The 26837-nt window shown below is 45.0% G+C and overlaps 1 protein-coding gene and 1 long non-coding RNA gene across 3 annotated transcripts in view; one reads left to right on the forward strand and one right to left on the reverse strand.

The window, feature by feature from the left end:
* LOC122938383 overlaps positions 1-13767 on the forward strand; it is a 55456-nt gene extending 41689 nt beyond the window's left edge. The window contains exon 8 of the long non-coding RNA XR_006390010.1: positions 13047-13767. This is a non-coding gene — a long non-coding RNA (uncharacterized LOC122938383). The remainder of the gene's footprint in view (positions 1-13046) is intronic.
* Positions 1-26837, reverse strand: part of LOC122938382 (gastrula zinc finger protein XlCGF57.1-like) — a 57761-nt gene that overhangs the window by 6897 nt on the left and 24027 nt on the right. For both annotated transcript variants that reach the window (XM_044293848.1, XM_044293849.1), the window contains exons 5-6: positions 4131-4264; positions 1185-1308 (exon numbers count right to left, since the gene is read on the reverse strand). In XM_044293848.1, the coding sequence (XP_044149783.1) occupies positions 1185-1308; positions 4131-4264 (258 nt within the window). The remainder of the gene's footprint in view (positions 1-1184; positions 1309-4130; positions 4265-26837) is intronic.

Raw genomic sequence — 26837 nt, forward strand, 5'->3', positions numbered from 1 at the left:
GCTAGTGACAGATTCCCTTTAACAATTTTGTGCTTTCCTAAATTTGCAGGTGAAATTTTTTTAAATAAAATAAAACAATGAAAAGGAAAACAACCGATCTGTCAGAGGTTGGGCTTTAACTCTTAGGATACTGGAGTTTTTTTTGTTTTTGCTTGAGCCATAACTTTTATATATTTCCGTTCCCATAGCTGTATGAGGGCTTATTTTTTTGTGAGACAAGTTGTACTTTCTAATGCCACCACAGGCAAAACTGACCCATGCCCTTTATTTTCTGGGTCAGTACGATTACAACTATACCACATATGTATAGGTTTTTTATGTTTAAATAGTGTAAAAATAAATAACTTTGAAAAATACTTTTTTTTTTTTCACATCACCATATTCTGACCCTCATAATTTTTTTTTATAGTTATATCTACTGAGCTGTATGGGGGCTCATTTTTTACGGGACAATCTGTAGTTTTTATTGATACTATTTTGGAGTGTGCGTGCGACTTTTTTTTATCACATTTTATTACATGTTTTTGGGTAAGAGAAGCAATGCAAAAATGGCAAATTTGCAATTTTTACCCTTTTTTCCATTACGTCATTCGCCGTATTGGAAAAATATTTTAATATTTTAATAGTACAGGCGTTTTCGGTCGTGGTGATACCCATGATGTTTACGGTATATTTTTTGCTATTTAGGTATTTTTATTTTTTATCATACGGAAAGGGGGGTAATTTAAACAATTTTATTTTAGTTCTTATATTTTTTTTACTTTTTTGCAATTAATTTGAAGCTCATATTTGAGCCTACAAAATAAATTTTTAACAATCATGTATTTTTAAAATAAATGTATTACTGTCTATTGCTAATTTCTTATGTTGGCCTGCCACCAGGTGGCCAAAATAAGAATTGCAGTTTAAATGCTCTCAGCCTCTTCTGCAAGGCCGAGCACATTCAAATCACTCACTGGCCACAGAGGATGCCGGTAACACCCCTGGAAGTGCGAGCGTCTGAGTTTTTTACCATTTAGATGCCGTGATCTCACTTGATCAAGGCATCTAAAGACTTTATTGCCGCAGGTCTCTGCTGTTTCAAACAGCAGAAATCGGCCAGCCATGGCGCCGCCCCCCCCGCACGCGCCATGTTTGCCAATGGTAGCGAAAGGGTTAGGAAGCGCTAATTGTTATGAACTTACCAGCTGTATGAACAGAGTTGACACTTGTAAGGCTTTTCACTGGTGTGAGTTCGGATGTGCCGACGGAGAGAACTGGCATCTATTGATGCATATGAACACAGTTTACATTTAAAAGGCTTCTCACCTGCAAGAACACAGAATGAGTTACTGAAAGCCATTAGCAACAATGAATGTATACAATTAAACCTCAACGAAATACATAATATCAAACTAAGAAGCTATCAATATGCCAGCTGTGGGCATTACTATATTGCAAAGTGACAAAAGCTCTTTAAGTAATAAGTTATTCTACTTTTCATCTATGGGGCCCTGTGACTACTAGCTGCACCCCTCTACGTATCCAGCTCCATTTTGTTCTGAAAATATGGGTCATTATTTCTAACTGGTCACATGATGAATTCATTACAGGGCCAAATTTACCTATAGGCACAGTAGACATGCATGGATGGATGCATACCTACAAGAATCTTTGGATGGCCCCATGTCATGTCAGCATGTGACAATAAAATTTAAAGAATAGTCAAATTGATGACAAACCACTGTACACCAGTAAATGGGGGATGACAAAATCTATGAACAAAGAGAAAAGAAACATGGACACATACTGCCATGTCTGACAAAAGAACATGCCACCACAGTTAAAAAATGCAGAAGACACAGCAAACACCATGCTTGATCATTGCAACAAAGGTATCCGAAACAAGCTGCAGCAAAGCACTCTAACAATTAACCCGGGGACTACTGTAATGTGGCCACACACAGTATGGACCAAACTTTAAAGTTATTCAATTACTTTTGAAGACCATTTTAACTGCATTGCGTGTGTTTTATAAAAAAAAATAATCATATTTACATTTCCATTACATTTTGTTTTCTGCAGCTTGCATGCTTTACAATACAATGCAAGCTGCTCAGTGCTTACTTTGTCACATGAGCTCTCTGATGGGTCACACTGCAACCCCTTCTCTTTGCTCTCCTGAAAAGAAATCCAAGCTGACATCTTTACAAGCAAACAAAATAAACTTACATCTAAAGGGATGTCACCTTTATGAGTGTTCACAAGAGCAGAGAGAAGGGCTATACTGACCTTTCAGAGAGCTCATCTGCTGAGGTAAATAAACACTGAATGGCATTGAACAGCTGGTACTGTATTGTAAAACATGCAAGCTGCAGAAGACAAACAGTCTTTATTTAACTCCTTCTACCCTGGGCCAGTTCTCGCCCTCATGCCCAGGCCATTTTTTGCAAATCTGGCATGTCACTTTATGTGGCCATAACTTTAGAACACCTAATATGTGTGTTTTTTTCTACTTTTTATTATACTTGAAAAACACTTGTTTTGCTTATTTATTTATTTTTTTAACTTTATTTCTGTCCCACTCTGGGACTTCAACTTTTGGGGGTCTGATCCCCTCTGCAATGCATTACAATACAATACAATCTGTATTGTAATGCATTGCCCGTTAGTGTATTACACAGAGTAATACACTAACAGGTTGCCTAGGAGACCCAGCCTGGGGCTGGATCTCTTCGGCCCCCGTGGAAGGCAGGAACCCATTCCGTGCAAGGCATTGGGCTGCCTCGTCACCCATCGGGTCCCCGCCACAGCAGTGCGGGGACCCGATGGGATCCCTCACATGCCACATGCACCTACTATGCTGCGGTCAGATCTGACCGTGGCATAGAAGGGGTTAATCCACTGGCATCGGTTTTTACAGCGATTCCGGCGGATACAGAAGGGGCACGGCTATCAGGGACTGCCGGGGCTCTGCAGTGATCGGGCGCGTACCGCTCCAGTGCCCGCCCGATCACCATGACGTAATAGTACGTAGAAATTCGGCAAATCACCTGCCGCCATGACGTACTATTACGTCATATGTAGGGAAGGGGTTAAATCAATTGTAAATATCTTCCATTTACTAAAATAGACACACAATGCAATTTAAAAAAAGAAACATGTCCATTGCCTTTAAAAGGGGTTGTTCAGTCCCCACCCCAGCATGACTGGACTCATGCTGGTGAGCATACTTACATCATCCCCTCAGCTGGGTTTTAGCTGCCATCGCTCACCCTAGGGTATCACAGGTCCTTGATCTGCCTGTATCAACATTTTACGTGGGTCACGTGACAGTCACGAAGCATCACCCGTGTCCCAATAACATGACACATGGGTCACAATGTTGCGGCAGTCACGTGACCTGCGGTAGTGATGAGGGACCTGTGGCACCTGATCGGGAGCAACGGACCTGGAACCCAGTGTCAGGGATCAGGCAAGTATGTTCAACACTACAGGTCCAGCCACGCTGGGAAATCTGAAAAGAAGGCACACCAAGGGTGAACAACCTTTTAAAGAGCATGTCTGATAGAGGTAATGGAGTTCAATGTGGACATGTGGTAGGAGAATAAGTCATCACAACCTCTGAACTGCACACTTAATCGACATCTTTCGAAGGGTGACACACACTGACCATTGGCATACCAGCTGAGCTGAGGATGAAACGTAACTATATGGTTGCTGTTTTTCATTACACTACCAGTCAGCCACATTTGCCACAGATGTTACCTCAAAAAAGTAGTTTCAGCGAATTTTAAACTTTCATTCAATTTAAAGTCTTCTGTAAAAAATGTGTGTTTCAGATTGTGTACATGATTGCAAGCATTAGGCCTCTATCACATCTGCGCTGAGATTTACGATCTTCTGATCCATCAACAGAACAGAAGTAAAAAATAATAATAAAATGTGTCCGTTAAATGGATCGAATGATGGATGTAAATGGATCCTTTTTTCCCATTTTTCTGTTGTTCTGATGGAGCAGAAGAACAGAAAGCACAATGCAGATGTGAACAACGCATTACTTGAAGGCCTTTGTTCAGAACAATACAGACATGGAAATATAGAAAAAAACGTGTTGGAAAGTTGGTACTAACTGTTCAGATGCCACTTACCTGTATGGACCCGGAGGTGTTGTGTGAGTGAGGCTTTCAGTCTGGTTTTGTAGTCGCAGTGTGAGCAATGAAATGGCTTCACTCCAGCATGTACGCCCATGTGTCTCTGCAGAGCCAGTTTGGATGAACAATTCCTAGAGGGAAAAAATGGATTTTGTCACAAGTCAAACACAATAAGCTCATTTAACTACAGCCGATGAGATCATTAATGGCTTCATTTACAAGGCCTGGAAAAAGCACAAGACATACCATATAGTGTCATAGAGAATAATATTTCATTCATCACATTTGTCTCAAGCATATGAGTTCATGAACGGCATTAATGGGGCTGTCCAAGTTAAATAAATACTTCCACAGGAACTGTAAAAGTAATAAAATAACAAAGGAAAGGATGCTTAGCATATCCTGGTCTTCCCCATCTAGTAATTGGCTGCATGGTGATGAGGTGTGTATGGACGTCGCCACTGCAGCCAGGAAGATGTCCACAGTTCTATGCTGAAGGATTAGGGGAGGAATTTTTTTATATAATTTTTTTTATCACATTTACTACTCCTGGGAAAGTACTCATTGAACTTGGACAACTTCTTTAACCCTTGCATTTTGGTCACTACAGTGACCCAAACATCCCATGTCACTGTAGTGTCCTGCCTATGGCACACAGAATATTTAGCAGTAGGGTTTATTACATCCTTTATCGTGATATGAACTGGTTCTACAGCTGAGAAAACGCTACAAGCATGTAATTAATGTGGCATTAACCACTTCAGGACCTTGCAATTTTCCGTTTTTGTGTGTTCGTTTTTGCCCTCCCTGCCTTCCTGGAGCCATAACTTTATTTTTCTGTTTACATAGCTGCACAGGGCTCCAGATGGCGACCAAAATGGTCGCCAATGCGACTTAGAATTTACAAATGGCGACAAGACTTTTTAGTCTTGTCGCCATTTGCGACTAAACCCGCCACCGCAGCTCTGCAGTTGAATACAGCGGCGGGGCACAGGAGCTGATAGTTCTCTGCCCCGCCGCCGATGGTCTTCTCAGCAGCGCAGTGGAGGAGTCTCTCCCTCCCCCCTGTGCTGCTGCCACCGCCTCCGCCAATAAGAAGAGAGACAGGAGGAGGAGGGGAGGGGCTGTGGCCACTGCACCACCAATGTTTATTATACTGGGGTGTTGGGGGCGCACTGTGCCACCAATGTTTATTATATTGAGGGGGGGGGGCGCACTGCGCCACCAATGTTTATTATATTGAGGGGGGGGGGGTGCACTGCGCCACCAATGTTCATTATATTGAGGGGGGCACACTGCGCCACCAATGTTTATTATATTGAGGGGGGCGCACTGCGCCACCAATGTTTATTATATTGAGGGGGGCACACTGCGCCACCAATGTTTATTATATTGAGGGGGGCACACTGCGCCACCAATGTTTATTATATTGAGGGGGGGGGCGCACTGCGCCACCAATGTTTATTATATTGAGGGGGGCACACTGCACCACCAATGTTTATTATATTGAGGGGGGCGCACTGCGCCACCAATGTTTATTATATTGAGGGGGCACACTGCGCCACCAATGTTTATTATAATGAGGGGGGCACACTGCGCCACCAATGTTTATTATATTGAGGGGGGCACACTGCGCCACCAATGTTTATTATACTGAAGTGTATATAATGTTTATTATATTGACCTTCTACTATGCATTCTGTATTAAAGAATGCTATTATTCTCACTTATAACCATGTTATAGTGAACAGTAAATAGACTTTCATCCTAGCAACCATGCGTGAAAATCGCACCGCATCCGCACCTGCTTGCGGATGCTTGCGATTTTCACGCAGCCCCATTAACTTCTATGGGGCCTGCGTTGCGTGAAAAAAGCACAACATAGAGCATGCTGCGATTTTCACGCAACGCACAAGTGATGCGTGAAAATCACCTGTTCACAGCCCCATAGAAGTGAATGGGTCCGGATTTAGTGCGGGTGCATTCCGGTATTTTGAATGCCGGATCTGGCACTAATACAATCCTACGGGGAAAAATGCTGGATCCGGCATTCAGGCAAATCTTCAGTTTTTTTCGCCAGAGATAAAACTGTAGCATGCTGCAGTTTTATCTTTTGCCTGATCAGTCAAAATGACTGAACTGAAGACATCCTGAACGGATTGCTCTCCATTCAGAATGCATGGGGATAAAACTGATCAGTTCTTTTCTGGTATAGAGCCCCTAGGACGGAACTCTATGCCGGAAAAGAAAACCGCTAGTGTGAAAGTACCCTAAAATATTAAGTTTAAATCCCCCAATTTTACATATAAAATATATAAACAATAAATAAATAAACATATTACATAGCGCTGTCCAAACTATTAAATTATTTAAAAAATATCTCCTATGCGGTGAGCATTTGCCATTTTTTAGTCACCTTGTCACCCCAAAAATAGGATAGTTCTGTTCTATTATGGGTTCTATTTTATTTCATAAAATGCGAAATGCACGCAGCTTTTTTTGGGTGTTTTTTTTTGGCGTAGCGTTGTCATGATACCAAAATTTTTATTCAGTTTCGATTTGGCGACTAAAAATTTGATTTGGCTCCTAAATTTGACACATTCCAAATGGGGTGGAATTGGAAAAAACAAAACTCAAATCTGCCCCTGTTTTATGGGTTTAATTTTTTACAGCTTTCCCTATACAGTAAAACTGTCCATCATTCTCTGTGCTTTAACCACTTAGTCACCAGCCTGTTTTTGGGCCTTACTGACCAAGCGTTTTTCTTCCTTTTTTCATCGTCTTGTTCCAAGAGATACAACTTTTTTATTGTTCCGTCTCGGGGAGGGAGATGGGAAAAACAGCAATACTGCCACTGCGTTTTTACATCATAAATTTTACGGCGTTCATTTTTCAGTATAAATAACATAGTATCTATATTCTCTGGGTCAGTACAATTACAATGATACGAAATACATATATTTTTTTTTTAGGTTTTACTACTTTTTTGCCAAAAAACACCAAAAATGTTTTTGCATTGCAGCTTCTCAAGACCCATAATTTTTATTTTATTTTTCTTTCGATGGAGTTCAGTCAGGGCTTGATTTTTGAGAGACAACTTGTATTTTTCATTGGTATCATTGTGGAGTAAATGGCGCTTTTTGATAGTTTGTTATTACGTTTTTTTCGGAGGCAACTAATTAGCAATTCAGTTTTTTTGTTTTCTATTTACGGTGTTCACCGTAGGGGATAATTCACGTGATATTTATGTAAAACGGGTTGTTACGGACGCATTGAAAAACCAAACATATGGGGAAGATATTTTTTTTTATGGGATTTTTTTATTGAATAAATGTGTTGTTTTTTGAAACCTTTTTTTTTTTACCACTTAATAGTCCCACAAGGGGACTATAACAGACAGCTTTTTGATTGATTTTAAAATGCATTGCATTATCCCTATAGAGCATTGCATATTAATGTCAGTGCTATTCTGACATTGACCAGCAGGCTGCGCCAGAGAGGCACAGCCTGCTGGAAATTAGTCAAGGCTAGTCTGGGGCCTACACGAGACCCCAGCCAGCCTTCACACACACATCGACACCCATGATCGTATTTACGGGGTGCCGATGGGAGACAGAGGGAGACCACTCCCTCTGTCAGCACTTTAAATGCGGCGGGCGCCATTGTCCACAGCACTCCTGCCGGTCTAGGCTGTTAGAGCAGGGTAGTATTTATGACTTTTTGATCGCTTTTTATTAAATTTTTGGGGGAGGAAAGCAACGGAAAAAAAAGGCAAAGCGTTATGCCGTTTGCCATGTGAGCAAAAACATTTTTATATTTAAATAGTAAAGGCATTTTGAAACACAGCAATTTACATGATGTTTATTTTTTATTGTTTAGTTATTTTATTATTGGGAAAGAGGGTATTTGAATTTCTATATTATTTTGTCTTAAACATTTATTTTAAGTTACCCCAGAGGACTATAATAAGCAATCAATAGACTGATTCTACAATACACTGCATTGAATTGCTTTTGCCACCTGCGGGGCTCCATAGGAAATACAACTCTAAAAGCCCTGATTTCTTCAGAGAGGGGCTTTCAAATACAAGCAACCTCTACCCCGATCAACACACGGGGAAGCTCAAACCTACATTTAAGAGGGTATGCCTCTCTCCTGCCACCTGACTTGTAGATTTAAAAAAAGTTATCATAATTTACACTCAACTGAAAAAGCATTAAATTGTACCTCTGATTATAACCAGCTTTCCATAAGTGAACAGCGAAGATAAGAAACTTTGTAATATGTCTTATCAGAGAAAAATAGCTATTTTTCCACTTACCAAGCTAAATGTATCCTCTCCCCGCCTCCTGAACTGTTCACTCACTCTGAATTAATTCATCAAAATCAGATGGCTTTTAGCTTCAATGAGACATCGGGTTACACCCTGTCCATAAAAGCCTATGGAGAGGGAACTAAAATTGGTGGTGGGGGTTGGTGTGTGTGTGTGTGTGTGTTCAGAGAGGTGTACACTTTTAGGCCCCTTGCAGACTAGAGAGTATCCCGCGCTGGTGCAATGCGTTATGCGAACAAATTGCGCCCACACTGAATCCGGACCCATTCATTTCAATGGGCCTGTGCACATGAGCGGTGATTTTTAACGCATCACTTGTGTGTTGCATGAAAATCGCAGGTATGTTGTATATTCTGCGATTTTCACGCAACCCTGGTCCCATAGAAGTGAATGGGGCTGCGTGAAAATCGCATCACATCTGCAAGCAAGTGCGGATGCAATGCGTTTTTCACGGATGGTTGCTAAGAGATGTTGTTTGGAAACCTTCCGTTTTTTATCACACGCGTGCAAAACGCATTAAATCACATTGCACCCGTGCAAAAAAAACTGAACAACTGAAAGTGATTGCAGGCAAAACTAAATAAACTTGCTTGTGAAATTGCGTATTTTTCACTGAACACATCCGGGCCTATTCCGCTGCAAGACCTATTCCGGGCCTATTCTGCTGCGTTGAATCATTAGTGAATAATATATAGAGCCAGATAGACAGGGAGGCCTGCTGTAGAGAGCGTTCCCCGGAGACCGCTAGTTACTTTGCACTGTGGAAATAACAGTGCAAGTATCAGTATCAGCCTGTAGTAGTTACTATAGGGAAGCAGTACAGCAGATAAGGGAAGCCGGGGAGACACCAGATCCTCTAGCCAACCCTATAGCGCCACTATCAGGATGCAGGTTATTACGTATATTGCAGACATAGCTGAAAATTTTCAAATGTGAGTTCAGTGTAGTGTTTTACTAATAAACAATAAACGTTATGTTTTATATTAGATCACACGTGTAAACCTAGAGACAACCATTGGTCTAAGTGACCATCTGTAAATATGCAATAAGTATTGTGTCTCAACACGTTGTGATGGGTCAGCTCTAAATACAAATAGTAGTGAATGATTGCGCTCTCGGCACGCACCATGTTCTCCTGAGCCGGCACCGTGGAGAAGGAGTGAGTCCCTCCCTCCCCACTGTGCGCGGCTGCCGCTGGCCACCAATAAGAACAGAGGAGGAGGGGAGGGACTGTGGCCACTGCGCCACCAATGAATGCCTGAATACCAAAGTAGCGTTCATGTGCCGGCCATATCCCGACCCCCCTATGACTGCATGCTGCGATCCGCCGCAATTAACCCCTCAGTTGAGGGATTAATCGCGCGGATCACAGCGTCCTGTCAGAGTGCCGGGAATGTTCTTCAGTCTCTGCATTAGTGGCAGTGGGCAGTTCCAATCGGAGTCCCAGCAGTGGAATGCTGGGGCTCCGATCGGTTACCATGGCAGCCAGGAGTCACGCTACTGAAGTCCTGGCTGCCATGGTATGTTAGTGAGCAGAATTATACTCACGTGCGCCGTGGCCGCCGGTCACTCCTTCTTCTGTCTGTGCGGCGCATTGCTAATGCTTATAGCATTAGCAATGTGCCGCACAGACCTATGAGAAGAAGGAGCGCCCAGCGGCCACGGCGCACGTGAGTATAATGCTGCTCACTAACATACCATGGCAGCAAGGACTTCAGTAGCGTCCTGGCTGCCATGGTAACCGATCAGAGCCCCAGCATTACACTGCTCGGACTCCGATCGGAACTGCCCACTGCCACCAATGATGGGGGGGGGGGACCCTGTGGCCACTGCCACCAATAATTAATACTGGGGAGGGAGGGGGGGTGGGTTTGAGTTACCAGAGGGGGCTGATAAGAGGGAGAGGCTGGGGGGCGGAGCAGAGGCTGGGGGGCGGAGCAGAGGCTGGGGGGCACATGAGAGGCTGGCTGCCATAGAGCTCTATTAGGGTGAATATGACAAGGGTTCTAGCCCTTAAGGAGGCTAATAGTTATTAAATAAAAAGTAAAAAATAAAATAAAAAAAAGTTTAAAAGTTTAAACAGCCCCCCCAAATATAGAAAACAATATATTGCGATATATATCGCATATCGCACATGCTTAAAATTATATTGCAATATAGATTTTAGGCCATATCGCCCACCCCTACATTCTACCATATCATGAAAAAAGGAACTTCAGCTTGTGTGGCTCCTCCTGCGCGTCAGAGGTCTGATGCACAGGAGGAGCCGGCGTCACACACATGCAAGATGGGCGTGCGGTCCTATTTAAAACTCCTACACTGATCGTCCATAGATCCTTTTTCCTACAACGCAGCGCAATCTGCTGCCATACTAAAGTGCTTTCCCTTTTAAGCTATTCTCTTTCCTCTACCCACAAGCGGCATTAGGTAAGCAAGTCTCTGGCAACATCATGGCCTAAATTAATCCCATCAACTTTCAATTGGTGTAATACCTAAAGCTGACCCATTTATGCCCCTATTCCTTAAAGGGGTTATCCAATATCATAAACAGCCCCCCTATGTGCTGGGCCCCTCAGAGGGAATATACTTACCCCGCTCCCCACACCACCGCTGCTGCTTCTCCCTGTACACAGATGAAAACATCCAGTGTCAGGGGGAAGCAGCCAATGGCAGGCGGGGACAAGCCTCCCTAGCGCCACCCATGATGCTAGGGAGGCTCGTCCCCGCCCCCTCCTGCCATTGGCTCCTCCCACCCCAACACCGGATGTTTTCATCCGTGTACAAGGAGAAGCAGCAGCGGCGGTGCAGTGACCAAGAGCGACGCAGGGAGCGGGTTAAGTATATTACTTCTGAGGGGCACGGCACATAGGGGGGCTGTTTATGATATTGGTTAATCACTTTAAAGGGAGTCTTTCACCTAAAATGACCATTATACACCACAAACATCATGATATCCATTACATTCCCCATATTATAATCTTACCTTTCATATTGCTGTCCGTCGCCTATTCTCTCTTAAAAAACGCTTTTAATCCATATGCTAATGAGGTTCTGAAGGTGCCCAGGGGCGGCGTTTATGCGGCCGGTGCCCAGGCTCCACGGCGCTGTTCAAATCAAACCCCTCCCCTTTCACCCCTCTGGCCCGCCCTCGGTTCTTCAGATACCATCCTCCAGTCAATGACAGATCCGGCGCCTGCGCCTGCGCACTCCATTACCCACTAGGGCAGAGGCAGCAGAGCGTTTAATCCGCATGCGCCGGCCCGATCTAGCTGGCGGAAGTAAACTGCCAAAATATCGGGATGTACGGGCCGGCGCATGCGCATTAAACGCTCTGCTGCCTCTGCCCTAGTGGGTAATGGAGTGCGCAGGCGCCGGATCTGTCATTGACTGGAGGATGGTATCTCAAGAACCGAGGGCGGGCCAGAGGGGTGAAAGGGGAGGGGTTTGATTTGAACAGCGCCGTGGAGCCTGGGCACCGGCCGCATAAACGCCGCCCCTGGGCACCTTCAGAACCTAATTAGCATATGGATTAAAAGCGTTTTTAAGAGAGAATAGGCGACGGACAGCAATATGAAAGGTAAGATTATAATATGGGGAATGTAATGGATATCATGATGTTTGTGGTGTATAATGGTCATTTTAGGTGAAAGACTCCCTTTAACTCCTAATGGCAGAATTATTACCCCCTATACATGTTTGTTACCTGACTGAATAACAACATATTGATTAGATCAACAACCAAAACAACCCTATCATCTACTATTGGGTCCCTAACACATTCCTATGCTATTTGAAGTGACCCGTCTGGTGGCTCTGATTTCGCTCTACTCATGTAAAATTATTGTACTACACTGTAATCATGTTGAGTTTTGTACTACCAGAATGGGATTGTGATATCGTCTAAATCATGTATTAAGTGCATTTCTACCATATCTAGATAGTTTGTGTCTATATCTGATGACGTATATATCTACTTTTTATTGAAGTCTAGGATATTTTGGTCAGGGCTTCACCTGTAATGAGAGATATGTTATTACTTATACTGTTTGGACTACCTCACTGTAACATGCCTATCGTATTCACAATCTGTCACCTGCTTTTACCATTTTAAGCTGGCACCATCGCTATGTTGACTAAAGTACCTTCTAGAAATGCCCCGTCCTTCTTCCTGTCTGCGGCCAGAAAACTCACGCAGTACCGCCTGCGTGAGTTTTCTGGCCGCAGACAGGAAGAAGGACGGGGCATTTCTAGAAGGTAGATTATGACGTGGGGAGGGGGCGGAACCACTTGCCGGGGCTGTGGGAGGTTATTTGATGATCAGGAGGCGTTCTTGGGCACTGCAGGGGGGCGTCACTGGGCACCGGAGAGTGAAAAAAACGCCCCTCTAGGCACTTTGGAGCCTCATTAGCATAACATAAAAAGCGCTTTTATATCAAAACTACAAAACGAAATAAAGTAAAAAGAAGACTGCTGGAAATAAGGTACTTTAGTCAACATAGCGATGGTGCCAGCTTAAAATGGTAAAAGCAGGTGACAGATTCCCTTTAATAATTGTGTTTATGTTGTCTTTTTTACTGTAGTCTGACGAAGGCCACACGGCCGAAACATCACACTAGTGCAGCCGCAGTAATTATCAAATAAACAACAATCAAAGAGCATTTTGTGCTGGCGTTAATTTTATACATGAATGCTCGTGATCTACAGGCCTTCAGGCGGCACTGCATTAAAGACAGGCATGATTCTGTACTGGAAATCACTGCATGGGCTCAGGAACACATCCAGAAATCCTTGTCTGTGGCCATAGTTTGCAGTACAATCCACAAATGCAAGTTAATGCTGTATCATGCAAAGAAGCCAAATGTGAATACGATCCAGAAACGCTGCCATCTTCTCAGGGCCAACGCTCATTTAAAATAGACTGAGGCAAAATCGAAAACTGGTCTGTAATCAAATGAATAAAAAATTTAAAACCACAGACGCCATCTCCTACGGACTTGAGTGGGACCATCCAGCTGAACTGGCCTTTCACCACAAGAAAACATTTGGTGCATCATGAAACGAGAAATCCGGCAAAGAAGACCCTGAACTGCTCAGCAGCTGGAATCCTACATCACACAAGAATGGGACAACATTCCTCTCCCAAAACTCCAGCTGTTGAGCTCCTCACTTCCCAATGTTAAAAAAGAAGGGATGCTACACAATGGCAGACGTGGCCCTGTCCCAACTTTTTGAAATAGGTTGCTGCCATCAACTCCTAAATGAGTTATTTTTTTCATGAAATGGTAAAATGCCTCACTTTCAACTGATATGTGTTCTGTGATGTATTGTGAACAAAATATGGGTCTATTAGATTACAAATCACTGCATTGTGTTTTATTGACATTTACTTCCATCTTACACAGAGTCCCAAAGTGGAGATCAGGGCACTCAGGATTTCATGAAGTGCTTCAAAATAGCGTACCAACCCAACTGATCCAGTAAGGCCCCTTGCAGACGAGCGTTCCTCCCGTAGCGAGTCCGCATCGCAGCACCCGGCCTGACCTCCCAGCACTGACGGGATTCACATAGCATTATATTGATTTATGATGCTATGTAATACTTACAGTTCTGGAATGTATTGGATAACACTGGTAGCATCATGCCAGGGTTATCCAATACATTCCAGAACTGTAAGGGTTACATAGCATCATAAATCAATATAATGCTATGTGACCCCGGCAGAGCTGGGAGGTCAGGCCGGGTGCTGCGATGTGGACTCGCTGCGGGAGGAACGCTCGTCTGCAAGGTGCCTAAGGATATTTAGCACTCTCCATATTCTATTAAATCTTATTTATTTTAAGACACAGGATAAATTATACTATGTCATGAAATTATCTTTATTATAATGAATATTCAGAGCGCTGAATATCCATACTGTATCTTTTAGACAAAGAGATCCTGCGGATGTCACTGTGTGCAGGAGCACACAGGGCCATCTAAGACAGCATGTACACTAAAGGGCTTATGGCACAGAGACCATGACATTAGGCCATATATTCAGTGAGGTGGGTAGGATAGGGTTAAGCATTATCAAAGTGATAATTTACCAAGATGCCCATTAAATAGATGCGGATGACAGTCACTATAGGTGCACATTTGTTGTCAGGCAGCAACGAAAAAGGCAGCAGGGACAAAACAAAAACTGCAAAAATCTTTATCTGCTCATGCAAGATAACTGCACACTCAATGGATGAGTAAGGGTGCCCATACAAGGTGGGGTCGAGCCACAGAAGCAGCACCCGATCACTTCTCAGCTGTTTTCGGCAGCCACCAGCAGAAGAAACAAACCAGTGGATGGAGCTGGAGGCAGAAGGCTCCATCTAATGGGTAGCACCAGCCTATGTGCGCTCCCATGGACCCAACCACCAGAGAGGCCGGTACTTTCTCCTATAGTGTGCAAGCATGGCCATCACTGATGGATTACAGGGTGGTCGTAACCATGGAAACGACCAGTGTATAATGTCATGGAAAAACTAACCCAGCTAGCAAAGGAGGCAATATGGATAATAACAGTACATTAGTAAGTGGCTTGTATAAACCTTCCCTACATCATAAGGCTCCATTCACATGTCTGCAATTTCGTTCTGCATTTTGCGGAACGGAATTGCGGACCCATTCATTCCTATGGGGCAGCATGATGTGCTGCCCGGACACGGAATTGCAGATCCGCACTTCCGTTCCGCTTAAAAATATAACATGTCCTATTCTTGTCCGCAATTGCTGACAAGAACAGGCATATTCTTTTAGTGCCAGCAATGTGTGGTCCACAAAATGAGGAACGCACATTACCGCTTTCCGTGTTTTGCGGATCTGCAGCTCCGTGTTTCTGCAAAACACGTTGCGGACGTGTGAATGGAGCCTATTGCCCCTTTCACACGAGCGAATATTCCGTGCGGGTGCAATGCATGATGCGAACACATTGTGCCTGCACGGAATCCGGATCCATTGATGGGGCTGTGTACATGAGCGTTGGTTTTCACGCATCACTTGTGCGTTGCGTGAAAATCGCAGCATGTTCTATATTCTACGATTTTCACGCTAGCCCCATAGAAGTGAATGGAGCTGCGTAAAAATCGCATTGCATCCGCAAGCAAGTGCGAAAGCGATGCGTTTTTCGCGGATGGTTGCTAAGAGATGTTGTTTGTATACCTATAGTTTTTTATCACGCGCTTGCAAAACGCATTAAATCGCATTACACCCGTGCAATAAAAACGGAACAACTGAATGCGATCGCAGACAAAAGTGAATGACTTTGCGATTTTTAACTGAACTAATTCACAACGCATCCGGACCTAATACGCACACGCTCGTCTGCAAGGGGCCTAAATGCCACTTGCTGAAGTGAGACAACCCCTTTAATGAGATTGTTTTTGAGGGATCAGTTGTATTTTTTTTCTGGCACCATTTTTCTCTCTCCCTTGCTGTGTGCAATGGCCTCAGTGACTTTTGGTGACTTTGTGCTTTAAAGCTTCAATTGTTAAGGTGGGATTACATTGCACGATGTTACAGCCGACTGTTGGCAAGGGAGCGTTCCTTCCCGACAGTCGGCTGCTCATTCAGTAAAGGAGATTGCTGCATTTACATGCAGTGATTTCCTTCACAGTAGGTGAACGAGGGATCTCTAAGTGCTCATGCACGTTTTTGCATTCCGATAACGGTCCGTATATGGAACCATTTATTTGAATGGGTACGCAAAAGATGCGGACAGCACTCCATGTGCTGTCCGCATCCGTTGCTCCTTTCCGTGACCCCGCAAAAATTATGAGACATGTCCTATTCTTGTCCGTTTTGCGGACAAGAATAGGCATCTCTATAATGGGCCAAATTGCTGAAGGCACACGGGCGGCATCCATGTTTTGCAGATCCGCAATTTGAGGACTGCAAAACACGGCACAGTCGTGTGAACAAGCCCTAATGCAATCGCTTGTTCATATACAGAATCATTGTTTCTGGGCAGCAGATCTCGGTTTAGACCACATAATCTGCTGCCCAGAAACGCTGATTGATGTGCCTGCACGAACGGAACGATCACCCAAATGAATGAGTGGTTGGCTCATTCATTGGGTGATCAGTGGCACATTTAAATGGCCAGAATGTCGTGAACGAGCGTTCGTAGGAACGGTCGTTCCCGATAATCTGCCTGAAAATCGGGCCCTGTAAATCCAAATATTAATTTGCACTGATACAAGAAATCAGATATTTTTGTACAAAGAATGAAGCATTTAAGACGTTAAGCATTTTCCACCGTTGCTCGAGAGCACTACTCTTCTTATCTTATTGGCATTTATTGTGAGAAATTGGCAGAAGAGTTCTCAGAAACAAGTCCTTTAGGCTCTACAAAAGAGGTGATAAAATATAGTGCCAGATGTTTGTTGGTCTTTTAAATGATTACTTTATAGAAATTCTATTTACGACGTTTCCTACAGGCAAATCAGTCTCAGGAAAGTAATTGTAACTGGATTTACTGCATGCAAAAATGTATGTAAATTACAGATAAAATAGCAATTTTTTTTAAATAGCTTACAGTCATACCATATGCCTGTAAATTTGTATGTGCAAACTGCTAAAGTAATCTGCATATCAGCAAATGCTAGAATGGCAAGCACTTACTTAACCCCTTCAGGGCCCAGCCAGTTTTCACCTTCAGGGGCCGGCCTAATTTTGCAAATCTGACACGTGTCACTTAATGGTAATGACTTTGGAAAGTTTTTACTTATCCAAGCCATTCTGAGATTGTTATTTCTTGACACGTTCTACTTTGCGTTAGTGGTAAATCTGGGTCGATATGTTTTACCTTTATAAACTACATTTACAGAAAATTTGGAAAAATTAGCAATTTTCTAAATGTGAATCTGTCTGCTTAAGACCTCATGCACACGACCGTTTTTTTTGCGTTCCGCAAAAACGGGTTCCGTAGTTCCGTGATCCGTGTCCGTTTTTTCTTCCGTGGGTCTTCCTCGATTTTTGGAGGATCCACGGACATGAAGGAAAAAGTCGTTTTGGTGTCCTCCTGGCCGTGCGGAGCCAAACGGATTTGACGTTGACACCATATGGTGCAATTGCAAATGTCCCCCATTGACTTTCAATGTAAAGTCAGGAGTCCCTATTAATATAGGATCAGAGTTTTCTCCAATCCAATGGTATATTTTAACTTGAAGCGTCCCCATCACCATGGGAACGCCTCTATGTTAGAAAATTCCATCGGATTTGAGTTAGATCGTCAAAACTCAGATTCAACAATATAGTCTAACACAGAGGCGTTCCCATAGTGATGGGGACGCTTCAAGTTAGAATATACTAAGAACTGTGTACATGACTACCCCGTGCTGTAAGAGATCAGGTGCTGCCAGGCAGCAGGGGGCAGACCCCCCTCCCTCCCCTGTATTTAACTCATTGGTGGCCAGTGCGGCCCCCCTCCCTCCCCTGTATTTAACTCATTGGTGGCCAGTGCCCCCCCCCCCCCCCCCCATCATTGGTGGCAGCGGAGAGTTCCGATCGGAGTCCCAGTTTAATCGCTGGGGCTCCGATCGGTTACCATGGAAACCAGGACGCTACTGCAGTCCTGGCTTCCATGGTTACTTAGCAATTTTAGAAACCTTATACTTACCTGCGCTGTCTGTGACCGGCCAGGCGCTCCTCCTACTGGTAAGTGAAAGGTCTGTGCGGCGCATTGCCTATAGCACAGACCTGTCACTTACCAGTAGGAGGAGCGCCCGGCCGGCCACAGACAGGTAAGTATAATGCTTCTAAAATTGCTAAGTAACCATGGAAGCCAGGACTGCAGTAGTGTCCTGGATTCCATGGTAACCGATATCGGAGCCCCAGCGATTAAACTGGGACTCCGATTGAAACTCTCCGCTGCCACCAATGATGGGGGGGGGGGGGGGGAATTTTAATTAGGGGGGGGGGGGGGGGCCGCACTGGCCACCAGTAAATGTAATACAGGGGAGGGAGGGGGTCTGCCCCCTCCTGCCTGGCAGCACCTGATCTCTTACAGGGGGCTATGATCCGCACAATTAACCCCTCAGGTGCGGCACCTGAGGGGTTAATTGTGCGGATCACAGCCCCCTGTAAGAGATCGGATGCTGCCAGGCAGCAGGGGGCAGTCATGTACACAGTTCGTAGTATATTCTAACTTGAAGCATCCCCATCACCATGGGACCATGGGAACGCCTCTGTGTTAGAATATACTGTCGGATCTGAGTTTTCACGAAGTGAAAACTCAGCTCTGAAAAAGCTTGTATGCAGACGCATCTTCGGATCCGTCTGTATGAAAGTAGCCTACGGCCACGGATGTCAATCTTGTGTGCATCTGTGTTTTTTCACGGACCCATTGACTTGAATGGGTCCGTGAACCGTTGTCCGACAAAAAAATAGGACAGTTCCTAGGAAACACGGATCACGGACGCGGATGAACAACGGTGCATTTTCCGAGTTTTCAACGGACCTATTGAAAGTCAATGTGTCCGCAGAAAATAATGGAAAACGGCACAACGGACACGGATGCACACAACGGTCGTGTGCATGAGGCCTAAGTCCTCATGCAAAAAAACTGATTTTGATTCCATGTCTGATCTGCATTCTTTGAGGACCCATTTATTTCTGTTGGGCAGCAAATAATGACATCCATGTGCTCTCCACACCCGTGCGGCCATTCTGTAAATTACAGAACATGTCCTAATTTTGCCCGTTTTCCCACTTCTCAGACAACTGCAGATAGCTGGAACTTATGAATAAATGTCCGACTGGCTTGATCCCAAACTAAGGAGCATATAGGTGAGCCCTATAAAACCCTAAGAGCTCTCCCTGACTGCTATGCCCATGCAAGGGTCTCAATGGTAGACGATTGCATGCTTACTTACCTAAGACTGTGTGACACCTGAAAACCCTATAATAGTGAGGGGACACGACCACCGACTCCCTGCACTTAATACGGACGGAGTCAGGCTCACCTAGAATCAAGCCAGCAAGCAAAATACATGAAAAGACTTATCTGAGTAAACAGCAGCAGCCTCCAGCAGTGAACACTTCATCCAGGAAGTAGCATAAACTGCAAAGTGAGGCAGTATGGGAGGGAATACAAAGGGAGACAATTAGTCTAAATAGGCGACAGCTGGGAGAAGGAAAGGAGATGACAAAGTGAAACCAAAACAAAGAACATCATGCAAGAGGTAGAGAAGGACGTCTGCCAGACCTTCTAACAGAACTGGCGGAGACAGCTACACAGGGTGAGGGTATAACGCTCCGGGAAGACTTAACTGGATAACCAACAGTCCGTAGCATATAGTACAGTCCCAGCAAGGACATAGGATGGCAGAGGTGACAGTGATTCACCTTTCCACTGACTCGCCAGGGATCAAACCTCTCGCAGCTTTGGGGGGAACCAAGGACCAACTACCTTAGCCAGTAGCACCTACTTTGGGCAGTCACCCACCAAGAGGAGGTAGCGGCAAGCTTAGGGAACCAGACATGCACAGTGAGGCATGTGGCCAGGTGACCCAATCGTCCCAACCTGGACTCTCCAACCAAACCCGTAGGCTCGAGGTTGGGCAGAACAGCAGTTCTGAAGTCCACCAGCTGGATCCATATTCCCTAGGCTAACGTCCTGTAGAATAGCCGCTGATTGGCAAGGGCGGACGCCCTTTTATTTCCCTCAGCCGCCATGTCAGTGCATTGGCCCCCATAGAATTGGTGGGAGATAAGCGTGGCTGTTCCATCATTGGTTGTCAGTTCAATCCGACTGCATAATGTCATTCTGATGATGCAGATTTTCCACTTCAGCCAGACATGCTGAACAGCTCCTAGTAAACAGCAGGGGGCTAACGCAATCCACAGGTGATGTCATCAGCAGGTCCTTTCCCATACATCTGCTTAGTCAAACCGCATAGTTGATTCAAGTCAGACAGCTACAGGAAAGACACATTAAACAATAGCTCATGACTGCTTCCCCAAAACGATGGACAAAGAAACCGTACACCTGGCACAAATTAAGAACAATTCACCCCACAAATGGCCAGGTGTTTTCAGTGAGCATGATGTCGTCACAACCCTCTCCCTCTGTAAACTGCTTGGATGTGGCTTTCAGCAGTGACTCCCGCATCTAAGGGGTTAAACATCAGTGTTTTCAATCGATGCTGGCAGTTTCACCAGGGGCCCGGTTGTCAGTAACAACCAGGCCCCAGCCCAGATTGGCAAGCAGAGCTACTGTGCCCACCCAATCAATGGACCGTAATAGTACAGTGTGGGTCTTTAACGCTCTTCCTACTGCGCCGTATATATACGAGTGTCAGGAAGGGGCTAAAGGAACAATAAAAACAGAGAACACACATATATAAAATAAATAAAAAAATATTCCATCATGTCCTCTCTTCATCTTCTCCTCTCCTTTGTGAGCTATATAAAGAAATCTTCTCTCTTTTCTCATAGTCCTGTGTCTGACTGTAAGACACATGGCTGGAGCACAAGCCTCCCTGCTGTGCTCCTCTACAGTAAGACAAAGGCTATGCTCCTCCCAGTCATTCAGCCACCAGCCTAAGATCAGCAGTGTTCTCTGTAGGATTTCTACAAGGCTATATGTGTTAGGAACATGCAGAAAATGCTTTTTATGATAACAAACAATCAATATACTGCAATCAGGATATCCAAAGCTTGTAAAAAGCCAAGCATAGATCTATGACAATGTTTTTCATCTAGGAGCTGAAGAGATGAAATCCTGCGCACTGCGGTTAAGATAACATTCCCAGTACTTTCTCCTGCTGACATTTCTGTACTCGTGGCTACACCAGAGAGATGGGGAAAGAATGAGCCAAATATGATCTCATTCAGGGTGGCTAGCCGTGTAATCTGACTCGGCGCACAGCGACGGCTCTCTGAGACATGAATTAAAGCTGCAGCCTAATTTATCCCCATTATTGAAATGCAAAGAGACGAGTCCTACAAATGAGCAGAAGGAATCCAGTGTGTTACACGCACAGCGTAATGTGGTCTACTCTGGGAATGTCTGGTACAAATGCAATAACTAAAGGAAATGAAAGGTCAAATACAGTTACGCGGGCAGCTGGATCCAAACACAAATAAAATAAAAAGACAATAAAATACACATGTAGAAAATGTCACTGTCCTGCCACAATGTGTACTCTGAAGACTTCTCCATAATCCACTTCAAACCACTGCTATATGTCACCTCAGTTCTGAGGGTAATCTTCCCTGCTTTACACTTCCCCAATCTTTCTTTTTATACTTCAGAACCTCTAGAGATACTAAGGGAATATAGACGCTACATCCACCTCTTGGAATGCATACATCACACAGAGCGTAGATAATATATATGCATCCATACAAAAATGCAGAACATTTAAAGGGAACCTGTCATCTGGATTTTGGGTATAGAGCTGAGGACATGGGTTGCTAGATGGCCGCTAGCACATCTGCAATACCCAGTCCTCATAGCTCTGTGTGCTTTTATTGTGTAAAAAAAACGATTTGATACATATGCAAATTAACCTGAGATGAGTCCTGTACGTGAGATGAGTCAGGGACAGGACTCATATCAGGCTAATTTGCATATGTATCAAATCGGTTTTATTACACAATAAAAGCACACAGAGCTATGGGGACTGGGTATAGCGGATGTGCTAGCGGCCATCTAGCAACCCATGTCCTCAGCGCTATACACAAAATCCCGGAGACAGGTTTCCTTTAATGTCTTTCTCTCTTTGTTCATTTTGTAGAAGTTCAGTACATGTTGCATATTATGAAAATAATTAATAAAAGCTTATTGATCCTTCAAAAGGTTGATATTGTATAGTGAATATCAAGATTTGTATAGATAAGGGTCTATTCATCTATGGGTCCAATTCAACCCAGTAGATACCAAACAATTGTCCTTCTGGCATATGTCTTCCTGGTATACAAAAAACTCACAGAAACTGGTACAGTGCTGCCAGTCCGGCAAGATACGTAGTGCAAACCAGATTGCAAAATATCACAGAGGGTTACTGTCAAAACATAAGCTTTAGGGCTCATGCTCACGAGTGTACTTGCTCAGTGTCTGTATTGCGGCGAGTGAAGCCTGTGACTTTAATAGGTCCGCATATGCCACATACGCCGAAGATAGGGCTTTACCTATCTTTCTGCAGTGCCTAGGCTTCTGATTCATGTCTCCGCACCGCAAAATGATAGGACAAGTTCTATCTTTGGCTGTACGTTGCTGCTTACGGGCTCATTAAAGTCAATTGGTTCGCATCTGCAAGTGGAGTGCACTCGGCGGGCGCCCATGCATTGCAGACAGCAATTTTCAGTCCGCAGCAAGGGCACTGAGCAAGGACATGGACAGGAGCCCTGAATCACGTGTTATTAAAAACATAAAACATACCATACATACAAATACAAATGCTCTGCAATGATGAGGGGCAATCACCCAGAAACAGCTGTCTGCAGATGAAGTCCTGGCTTATTTAAAGGGGTTCTGCACTTTCATTTAACTGATGATCTATCCTCTGGATAGATCATCAGCTTCTGATCGTCCGGGGTCCGACACCCGGGACCCCCGCCGATCAGCTGTTTGAGAAGGCAGCGGCGCTCCAGCAGCGCCGCGGCCTTCTCACTGTTTAACGCCGGGCCGCCCGCCGACTGACGTCACGACTTGTATCAACTAGAGTGGGCGCGGCTAAGCTCCATTCAAGTGAACAGAGCTTAGCCGTGCCCACTCTAGTTGATACAAGTCGTGACGTCAGTGGGCGGGCGGCCCGGCGGTAAACAGTGAGAAGGCCGCGGCGCTGCTGCCTTCTCAAACAGCTGATCGGCGGGGGTCCCGGGTGTCGGACCCCCGCCGATCAGAAGCTGATGATCTATCCAGAGGATAGATCATCAGTTAAATGAAAGTGCAGAACCCCTTTAATATCCAAGTCATATCTCAAGGCTTATTTAAAGAGCTGAACATTGACCTATAGGATAGCTGCCTTACATCTGGAGGCATTAGAGGCAGAGCTTGTTAAGAGCTCATTTGCATTTCTTCCCTCCCAGAATTCCAGAGGAGCATGTATGGCCTAAAAGTCTCCTCACACTGATTAAGGTGCTCCCTCCCTAAGGAGAGTTAGTTCCCCCCTGACCCTCTCACCCAGTCAAGTCAGTACTCTCTGCTCTGCACTGATGAGGGGCAATCACCCTGAAACAGCTGTCTGCAGATGAGGTGCTGGCTTATTTAATATCCAAGTTATGTCTCAAGGCTTACTTTAGGAGGTGAATATTGACCTATAGGATAGCTGCCTTACATCTGGTGGCACTAGAGGCAGAGCTTGTTAAGAGCTCATTTGCATTTCTTCCCTCCCAGAATTCCAGAGGAGCATGTATGGCCTATAAGTCTCATCACACTGATTAAGGTGCTCTTTCCCTAAGGAGAGTTAGTTCCCCCCTGACCCGGACACAGGCCTCTCACCCAGTTAAGCCAGTACTCTCTGCTCTGCACTGATGAGGGGCAATCACCCCGAAACAGCTGTCTGCAGACGAGGTGCTAACTTATTTAAAGGAAATCTGTCATCAGGTTTTAGCATATTAAGCTGTTACCATTGCAATGTTCAATAAACTACCTTCTTTCCAGCAAGAGTCTTTCTTTTTTTCATATTGTCATTTAGATAAAAAAGCAATTTTTCGGTTATGCCAATGAACCTTCAAGGTGCCCAGAGGGGCGTTATTCCTCTCCTCTAGTGCCCAGTAACACCCCCCTGCAGTGCCCAGCCAGCCTTAAATTCAAGCCCAGCACGCCTCCTCATAAATAAATTTCCTCCCACAGCCGAGCTGAATGAACGGTGCCGCCCCCTCCGCTACGTCATATAATTTATTCAACATACGAACCTTGCTTCATCCTTTCTATTGAGGCTGTTGCCCTCAGGACCGGTAGGATCGGACAGGTGCAGACAGTCGGCGATACTGCAGCTGCGCAAGATTTCATGCGCAAGAAAGGATGAAGCAAGGTTCGTATGTTGAATAAATTATATGACGTAGCAGAGGGGGCGGCGCCGTTCAGCTCGGAAATTTATTTATGAGGCGGCGTGCTGGGCTTGAATTTAAGGCTGGCTGGGCACTGCTGGGGGGTGTTACTGGGCACTAGAGGAGAGGAATAACGCCCCTCTAGGCACCTTGAAGGTTCATTAGCATAACAACAAAAATGACAATATGAAGAAAAGAAAGAAGACCCTTGCTGGAAAGAAGGTAGTTTATTGAAAATTGCAATGGTAACAGCTTAATATGCTAAAACCTGATGACAGATTCCCTTTAATATCCAAGTCATGTCTCAAGACTTACTTTAAGAGCTGAACATTGACCTATAGAATAGCTGCCTTACATCTGGTGGCATTAGAGGCAGAGCTTGTTAAGAGCTCATTTGCATCCCTTCCCTCCCATACATACAAAAAAAAAGCAAAAATCCAAATGGCTGGGTAAGGCTTCGTTCACATCTCCGGTAAAGGCATCTGGTAGAGAACAGCCTGCTGGAGCTCACTGGATCTGGCACTGCTGGACACTGCTGTTCACCGCCAGACCCCATAAACGAATAGAATCCATCCTCTTTCCAGCAGGAGTGCTGGGTTTCAGCCGGACAAAAAGCGTCGCACGCAATGTTTTTTTGTCCAGCCGAAAGTCAGCATTTTGCCGGAAAGCAGCCTTTTCCCATTATAGTCTATGGCAGGGGTCCTCAAACTACGGCCCGCGGGCCACATGCGGCCCGCCGAGGAATCTGATCCGGCCCGCCGGGTCTGTTTAACAGTTAACCTTTAAGCATGCTCAGGGCCTGCGCACCTCTGCTCTCCTCCTCCTGCGCCCTGGCTCCCTCCCTCCGATGTCAGCTCTGCTCCGGCGGTACGTGACTGCTCACTGACGTCACTCGCCTGCTCCTCTCAGGCGACGCAGGTGACGCTGGCGCGTGACCTACAGTGAGTGAGTTGCCGCCGCTGCCGCCCGCCCGCTGTCTGCTTCTCATATCACCGCCCGGAGCAGAGAGAAGAAGCCTCAGGCTCAGGGACAGCCTGGACAACTGTGGGTGCGTCAGTGTGGCACTTAACATTTTAATATTGACAATGGGGAGACAGTGTGTGGTGGGCATTTTTTACAATGGGGGGGGGGGTGGCGGCGCCGATGCGGGGGACATGAAAATGGCGGCCACTTGTCTGTGGGGGACATGAAAATGGTGGCCACTGTGACAGTGGAAAAAAAAAAAAAACGGGCAGTTATCTGGGTTGGCATGCTCTCATTTCATATTCAAAAAGACTTGGATAACAAAATGCCAGTCTGCCTGTCAACAGGTCAGTCAGAGTGACACTTGGATAATGAAATATCAGGGTGCCAGTCTGCAGAATCTGACCTATTGAAATGCAGACTTGCAGCCTGATATTTCATTATCCAAGTCTCTTTGGGAAACAATTGAGAGCATGCCAATCCGGCCAACTGCCAGTTTTCTTTCCATGGGGCAACCATGATAATAAAATAGCATCCTACTTTTATACGCATTTCCTTTTAGGCCCGTTATATAGGGAGAACCCCGTCCGTTATATAGGGAGAACCCCGTCCGTTATATAGGGAGAACCCCGTCAGGGACTGATCTTGTCTTCATAGAAAAGACTGCAAGAGGTAAGTGTCCACGTGGGGGGGCAGAGGCCTGTAAGTGGGGGTTCTGGTTTGGAATGGCTATATAAGCAGGAAGATCCTATTTTAGTGTCATGGTTGTCCCATGGAAAGGATCTTCCTGCTTATATAGCCATTCCAAACCAGAACGTCAACTGAAGTGTAAAATAGATTACTGATTAAAGGGGTCTCCTTGATAGAAATACTAAGATTTGATAAGTAGTGATGAGCGAACTTCTGTTTTAAGTTCGGCGTCTAAAGTTCGGGTTCGGGTTAGCGGAGAATCCCGATATGGATTGCGAATTCCGTTGTGGTCTGTGGTAGCGGAATCAATAATCGGCCATTATTGATTCCGCTACCACAGACCACAACGGTATTCGGAATCCATATCGGGATTCTCCGCTAACCGGAAGCTGGACTTTAGACGCCGAACTTAAAACAGAAGTTCGCTCATCTCTATTGATAAGCATTTCCTTTTCAGTGTTCGGATTTAGAACGTATCAATTTGGCCCGTTATATAGGGAGATATAACAGAACCCCATCAGGGACTGAGCTGGTCTGCATAGAAAAGCCTGCAAGAGGTAACTGTCCACACTGCCCCCATTGTCCTATAGGTGCAGGTCCCACCACTGGGACCCGCACTGATATAGAGAACAGAGCCCCGAAAGTGAAGGAGAGCGCACTGCGCATAAGCAGCCGCCGTCCATTCATTTCTA

The sequence above is a fragment of the Bufo gargarizans genome, chromosome 5, assembly GCF_014858855.1.
Source record: "Bufo gargarizans isolate SCDJY-AF-19 chromosome 5, ASM1485885v1, whole genome shotgun sequence".
NCBI lineage: Eukaryota > Metazoa > Chordata > Amphibia > Anura > Bufonidae > Bufo > Bufo gargarizans.